General features: G+C 59.8%; 1 protein-coding gene across 1 annotated transcript in view; it reads left to right on the top strand.

Annotated features, from left to right (window-relative positions):
- Positions 1-4,881, top strand: part of RBM42 (RNA binding motif protein 42) — a 7,899-nt gene extending 3,018 nt beyond the window's left edge. Inside the window, 3 exon segments of the mRNA XM_062512331.1 lie at positions 581-824; positions 2,147-2,312; positions 3,859-4,881. Coding sequence (XP_062368315.1) covers positions 581-824; positions 2,147-2,259 — 357 coding nt within the window. The 3' untranslated portion in view covers positions 2,260-2,312; positions 3,859-4,881.
- The last annotated feature ends 2,971 nt before the right edge of the window (positions 4,882-7,852 follow it).

Below are 7,852 nucleotides of genomic sequence, written 5' to 3'. Positions count from 1 at the left end.
CCCAAAACATCGTTAACGTCCCAAAATGTCGTTAACGACCCCAAAACTTCGTTAACGACCCCAAAACGTCGTTGACGACCCCAAAGCATCGTTAATGACCCCAAAACTTTGTTCACAACCCCAAAATGTCGTTGACGACCCAAAAGCATCGTTAATGACCCCAAAACTTTGTTCACAACCCCAAAATGTCGTTGACGACCCAAAAGCATCGTTAATGACCCCAAAACTTTGTTCACAACCCCAAAATGTCGTTGACGACCCAAAACGTCGTTAACGACCCCAAAACTTCATTAATGACCCCAAAACGTCGTTAACGACCCCAAAACTTCATTAATGACCCCAAAACTTCATTAATGACCCCAAAACGTTGTTAACGACCCCAAAACGTCGTTAACGACCCCAAAACTTCATTAATGACCCCAAAACTTCATTAATGACCCCAAAACGTCGTTAACGACCCCAAAACTTCATTAATGACCCCAAAACTTCATTAACGACCCCAAAACTTCATTAATGACCCCAAAACATCGTTAACGATCCCAAAACGTCGTTAACGACCCCAAAACTTCCTTAACGACCCCAAAACGTCGTTGACGACCCAAAACCCTCGTTTTTCACCCCAAACGCAGACGATTTCCGGATTTTTTGCGGCGATTTGGGGAACGAGGTGAACGACGAGACCCTGGGCCGCGCCTTCGGGCGCTTCCCGTCCTTCCTGAAGGCCAAAGTGATCCGGGACAAGCGCTCGGGGAAGACCAAGGGCTACGGCTTCGTGTCCTTCAAGGACCCCAACGACTACGTCAGGGCCATGAGGGAGATGAACGGTGAGGGGACCTTGGGGACGCCTTGGGGACGCCTTGGGGACATCCTGGGGACTTTGGGGACATTTTGGGGACACCTTGGGGACACCTTGGGGACCTTGGGGACATCCTGGGGACATCCTGGGGACATCCTGGAGACATCATGGGGACCTTGGGGACACCTTGGGGACATCTTGGGGACACCTTGGGGACACCTTGGGGACATCCTGGGGACTTTGGGGACATCTTGGGGACACCTTGGGGACACCTTGGGGACATCCTGGGGACATTGGGGACATCTTGGGGACACCTTGGGGACACCTTGGGGACGTCCTGGGGACATTGGGGACATCCTGGAGACATCTTGGGGACCTTGGGGACATCCTGGGGACTTTGGGGACACCTCGGGGACAATTTGGGGACATCCTGGGGACACCTCGGGGACACCTTGGGGATACCTTGGGGACATCCTGGGGATATTGGGGACATCCTGGAGACATCCTGGGGACATTGGGGACACCTCGGGGACAACCTGGGGACACCTTGGGGATGTCCTGGGGACATTGGGGACATCCTGGAGACATCTTGGGGACATCCTGGAGACATCTTGGGGACATCCTGGGGACATTGGGGACATCTTGGGGACACCTTGGGGACATCCTGGGGATATTGGGGACACCTCAGGGACAACCTGGGGACATCCTGGGGACACCTTGGGGACATCCTGGAGATATTGGGGACATCCTGGAGACATCTTGGGGACATCGGGGAATTTGGGATTTTGGAAAAACTGAAGCCTTGGGGACATCGGGGCCATGTTGGGAACCCTGGGGACGCCCGACCTCCCAGTATATCCCAGTATATCCCAGTCCTCTCCCAGTATATCCCAGTATATCCCAGTCCTCTCCCAGTATATCCCAGTCCATCCCAGTCCTAACCCTAACACTAACCAATATATGCCAGTCCATTCCAGTCCATTCCAGTCTTCTGCCAGTATATCCCAGTCCATCCCAGTCCCCTCCCAGTCCCTCCCAGAAACCCCAAACCAGTATAAACCAGTAACCCCAATCCCCTCCCAGTCACTCCCCATCCCCTCCCAGCTCTTCCCAGTCTTTCCAAGTCTCTCCCAGTAACCCCAAACCAGTATAAACCAGTAACCCAAATCCCCTCCCAGTACCTACCAATCCTTTCCCAGTCCCGTCTCAGTCCCACCCAATCCCCTCCCAGTCCATCCCAATTCCCCCCAGTCCCTCCCAGTCCATCCAAGGTCCTCCCAATCCCCTCCCAGTCCCACCCAATCCCCTCCCAGTCCCTCCCAGTGCTCCCAGTAACCCCAGTTCCCCCAGGCAAGTACGTGGGCTCCCGGCCCATCAAGCTGCGCAAGAGCCAATGGAAGGATCGGAACCTGGAGGTGGTGAGGCGCAAACAGCGCGAGAAGAAGAAACTGGGGCTGAGATAACCCGGACTGGGAGCAACTGGGAGCAACTGGGAGGGACTGGGATGGCAATAAAGGTGAATTTAGGGCTGCGTGGAAGCGTTGGGATGTGACTGGGAGTAAACTGGGAGGGGGTTGGGAGGAACTGGGAGGGGGTTGGGAGGGACTGGGAGTAGACTAGAATGGACTGGGAGCAACTGGGAGGGACAGGGAGGGGATTGGGAGGGACTGGGAGGAGATTGGGAAGGACTGGGAGGGACTGGAGTCAACTGGGAGGGGATGGGCAGGGACAGGAAGGAGATTAAGAGGGAACTGGGAGGGGCTGGGAGCAACTGGGATGGACTGGGAAGGAACTGAATGCGGCTGGACTGGTTTGAACTGGTTTGGGGTGTGGTTTATTGGTGGGCGTGGCCCATCCCGAGGCCCCTCCCCCTCAGACCAGCTCCCCCTGGGGGGTCACGAGCGGCTCCGGGGGCACCTGGGGTGGGGGAGGGGAGGGGGGAGGGGTCAGAGCCCCTCATTGCCCCTCCCCCACCCCTGGATTGTCCCATTGCCCCTCCCCCACCCCCAAAATCCCCATCCCTGCCCCTCCCCCCACCCCTTGGCACCCCTTGCCCCTCCCCCACCCCCAAAACACCTCCTCTGGCCCCTCCCCCACATCCCAGATTCTCCGTCTGCCCCTCCCCCCAACCCGTGCCCCTCCCCCACACCCTGGACTCCCTTTGCTGCCCCTCCCCCACTTCAGGTCCCTCCCCCACCCTCTAAATCTCCTTCCCCTCCCCCACCTCAGGATCTTCTTCCGTGCCCCTCCCCCATCCCCAGAACACCTCCCATGGCCCCTCCCCCACCCCCCCTCACCTCCTCGTAGCCCCCCCACGGCTCCACCTCTTCGTACAGGTGAGGCTCCACCCCTGGAGGGGGGAGGGGTGGCAGGTGAGGGGGTGGGGGAAGGGCACCAGCCCCTCCCCCAGCCCTCCCCTCCCCCCACTCACCTTTGGGGAACTCCCAGGAGGCGGAGCCGGCGCTGGGGGGGCCCCGGGAGCCTTTGGAGCTCGGCTGGGGGTGGGGGAGGGGCGGGGTGGGCACAAAGACCGGAAAACGCCCCTCCCCCACCTCGGGACGTGTCCCTCCCCCACGCCAAATCTGCCCCTCCCCCACCGCAGAATTCCTCTCCGTCCCTTAAACTGCCCCTCCCCCACCCCCAAAATCACCCACCCTTCACCTCAAACCTGCCCCTCCCCACAAACCTGCCCCTCCCCCCCCTCACCTGCTCAGACCCCTCCCTGGCCGCCAGGGGGCGCTGCCGCCCACACCGGAAGTAGCAGAGCGCCCCCCCCAGGCCGGGTAGGAGGAGCCCCCCCAGAGCGCTCAGCGCCCCCACCAGGATGGGAGAGGCCGAGTCCTCCGGGCCGCCAGGGGGCGCTGCCGGCGGCTCCTCCCACACCGGGGGCGGGTCCTCGGCCAGCTCTGGGGGGAGGGGAGATGAGAAAGGGCACTTCCAGTTATTTCCCAGTCACTTCCGGTTACTTTGTATTTCGATCCCATCCTCCCTTGCATTTCCGGCCACGCCCACCCTTTCCCATTTTTCCGGGTCTTTCACTTCCCCAGCGTTTTATCTTCCAGATCCGGTTTAAATATTCAAGTCACGCAGCAACTTCCGGTCTTTCCCCACCCTGCTTCCGGTTTCTCCCGCTATATTTCCGGTTCCGCCTCCGGTATCATCCGGGTTCCAAAAATATCCCATCCCGTGCGAGTCGAGACTTCCGGGTAGAACCGGAAGTTACCCATAACCACTTCCGGTGGCCATTCTGCTCCCAATCAAACCTCTGACGTCACCTCCATGTCCCACCCACTTCGTGCCCCAATTTCCACTTTTTTGGCCCCATTTCCGTACCGGAAGTGACCGCCCGCAGCCGTGCGGGGGCGCTGTCTCCACGGGCGTTGCGGGCGCGCACGATGACGTCATAGGACGTGGCCGGGCGGAGCCCCCCCAGCGTGAGGGCGAAACCGGAAGTGATAAGAGCGGCGGGTGGGGGAGGGGCGTCCGGCCCTTCTGCCCTGGGGGAGGGGACAAGGAGGAAGTGAGGAGGGGCGGGAGCGGAAGTGGGAGAAGTAAGGGGCCGGGAAAAGCTCCGTGGAGAGGGGGGAAAGGGGCGGGGCCAAGAGGGGCCCTGAGAGTGCCGGGGAAGAAAAAAAAAAAAAAACAAAAAAAAAACCCTTCAAAGAACCGGAAGTTGATGTGTAAGAACAGGAAATAATACAAGGAACCCTTAAAGGGACCGGAAGTTGATATGGGCAGGGCGGAAGTGATGCAATACGGCCCGGAAGTGGCTCCGAAGCAGGACTAGCACCCTCTACCGGAGCAGGAAGTGCTGGGGGAGGCCGCCATCGAAGCCGGGATCCCACGCGAGGCTCAGCGATGTCTCTGAGACCCCCGAGAGCCGCAGGGCCCGGGGAGGATCCGGTCGGTCTGAGCGGGGGAGAAATGATTCCAGTGCTGCCAGTACCCTCCCATTATCATCCCAGTAGCCCCCCAAACCCTCCCAGTGTGAGCCAGCGCCCTCCCAGTGCTTCCCAGTATCATCCCAGTCTTTCCCAGTGCCCTCCCAGCAGCCCCAGACCAGCACACCCAGTAACCCCAAATCTCCTCCCAGCGCCCCCCCAGTATAAAACAGAAACCCCAGATCCCCTCCCAATCCCTCCCAGTCCCTCCCAGTCCCCCAGCCCCACCCGCCAGCCGCAGCCGGATGCTCTTCCGGACGCTCCCGCGCTCATTCCGGGCCACGCAGACGAAAACGCCGACGGTGCCGTTCTGGGTCTCCCAGTGCTCCCAGTCCGGCGGCTCCGTGGGCTGGTTGTGGTAGCGGTAGCGGGGTCGGGGGGACTGGTGGGACTGGGAGGACTGGTGGGACTGGGAGGACTGGTGGGACTGGAGGAAGAGGCGGCGCAGGCGGGCGCGGGCCCCGGTGACGTTGGTGACGCTGAGCACGGAGCTGGTCCAGGGCCCCTCGCGCCACTGGCGCTCCTGGAACTGCGAACTGGGACCAGTATGGGGGAGACTGGGGTCAGTCTGGGAACTGGGAGGGACCGGGGTGCACTGGGATGGACTGGGAGGGGATTGGGAGCGGATTGGGAGAAGACGGGGAGGAACTGAGAGGGATTTGGATGCACTGGGAGGGACTGGGAAGGGACTGGGATGGACTGGGAAGGACTGGGTTCAATTGATCAAACTGGGCAAGACTGGCATAACTGGGATGGGCTGGGGGCAACTAGGCAAAACCCCAATTCCCTCCCAGTGCATCCCAGTATGATTCCAGTGCCTTCCAGTTTGATCCCAGTGCATGTCAGTGACCTCCCAGTGACTCCCAGTAAAACCCAGTGCCTTCCAGTTTGATTCCAGTAACTCCCAGTTTTATTCCAGTGCCTCCCAGTTCCCCCCAGTCCTCTCTAAGTTACTCCCAGTCCCTCCCAGTCCCTCCCAATCCCCTCCCAGTCTCTCCCAGTCCCTCACCCAGGCTCCCCGGGGCTCAGGCCGTGTCCGTTCCTCTCCCAGCTCAGCTCCACCCCCGGCACTCCCTGCGCTCGGCACCGCAGCGTCGCTGACTCCGCCCCCTCGGGCACCAGCACCGCCCCCGGCCCCTCCCCCTCCTCTGGCTCCGCCTCCATCTCGGGACCATCTGAAAAGGGGGAGGGGTTGGGAGGAGCCTGCTCAGCCACGCCCACATTTGTCTCCCCCTTTGACCACACCCTCTTTAGCCCCTCCCTCTTTCTGAATGGCTCCTCCCTCTTTCCCCCCTCCCCTTTAGCCCTTCCCCCACCATTCCAGCCCCTCCCACCCCTATTAGCCACGCCCCTTTCCTCACAGGCCACCACCAGCTGTGCAATGGCCCCTCCCCCATTCCCATTTTCCCTTCCCCAATTCCCGTGATCCCATTCCCGTTATCCCATGATCCCGTTGTTACCCCGTGATCCCCTCCCCCAGTCTCTCACAGGTCACCACCGGCCGGATGATGGCCCCTCCCCCATTCCCGTTATCCCCTCCCCCGTTATCCCATGATCCCATTCCCGTTATCCCATGATCCCGTTGTTATCCCGTGATCCCATTCCCGTGATCCCATTCCTGTTATCCCATGATCCCGTTGTTATCCCGTGATCCCATTCCCGTTATCCCATTCCCGTTATCCCATGATCCTGTTGTTATCCCATGATCCCCTCCCCCAGTCTCTCACAGGTCACCACCAGCCGGATGATGGCCCCTCCCCCATTCCCGTTATCCCATTCCCGTGATCCCATTCCCGTTATCCCGTGATCCCATTCCCGTTGTTATCCCGTGATCCCATTCCCGTTATCCTGTGATCCCGCTGTTATCCCGTGATCCCATTCCCGTTGTTATCCCGTGATCCCATTCCCATTATCCCATGATCCCATTCCCGTTATCCCGTGATCCCATTCCCGTTATCCCATGATCCCGTTGTTATCCCGTTATCCCATTCCCGTTATCCCGTGATCCCATTCCCGTTATCCCATGATCCCGTTGTTATCCCGTTATCCCATTCCCGTTATCCCGTGATCCCCTCCCCCATTCTCTCACAGGTCACCACCAGCCGGACGATGGCCCCTCCCCCATTCCCGTTATCCCATGATCCCATTCCCGTTATCCCATGATCCCGTTGTTATCCCGTGATCCCATTCCCGTTATCCCATGATCCCGTTGTTATCCCGTGATCCCATTCCCGTTATCCCATGATCCCGTTGTTATCCCGTGATCCCCTCCCCCAGTCTCTCACAGGTCACCACCAGCCGGACGATGGCCCCTCCCCCATTCCCGTTATCCCGTGATCCCATTCCCGTTATCCCATTCCCGTTATCCCATGATCCCGTTGTTATCCCATGATCCCATTCCCGTTATCCCGTGATCCCGTTGTTATCCCGTGATCCCATTCCCGTTATCCCGTGATCCCCTCCCCCAGTCTCTCACAGGTCACCACCAGCCGGACGATGGCCCCTCCCCCATTCCCGTTATCCCGTGATCCCATTCCCGTTGTTATCCCGTGATCCCCTCCCCCAGTCTCTCACAGGTCACCACCGGCCGGATGATGGCCCCTCCCCCATTCCCGTTATCCCCTCCCCCGTTATCCCATGATCCCATTCCCGTTATCCCATGATCCCCTCCCCCAGTCTCTCACAGGTCACCACCAGCCGGACGATGGCCCCTCCCCCATTCCCGTTATCCCATGATCCCATTCCCGTTATCCCGTGATCCCCTCCCCCAGTCTCTCACAGGTCACCACCAGCCGGACGATGGCCCCTCCCCCATTCCCGTTATCCCATGATCCCGTTGTTATCCCGTGATCCCATTCCCATTATCCCATGATCCCGTTGTTATCCCATGATCCCATTCCCGTTATCCCGTGATCCCATTCCCGTTATCCCATGATCCCGTTGTTATCCCGTTATCCCATGATCCCGTTGTTATCCCGTGATCCCATTCCCGTTGTTATCCCGTGATCCCCTCCCCCAGTCTCTCACAGGTCACCACCAGCCGGACGATGGCCCCTCCCCCATTCCCGTTATCCCGTGATCCCATTCCCGTTATCCCATGATCCCATTCCCGTTG

This window comes from Cinclus cinclus, chromosome 36 (assembly GCF_963662255.1).
Source record: "Cinclus cinclus chromosome 36, bCinCin1.1, whole genome shotgun sequence".
In the NCBI taxonomy this organism is placed as follows: domain Eukaryota; kingdom Metazoa; phylum Chordata; class Aves; order Passeriformes; family Cinclidae; genus Cinclus; species Cinclus cinclus.
The sequence above is the reverse complement of the archived record's forward strand: the minus strand, read 5'-3'. Positions and strand labels throughout refer to the sequence as shown.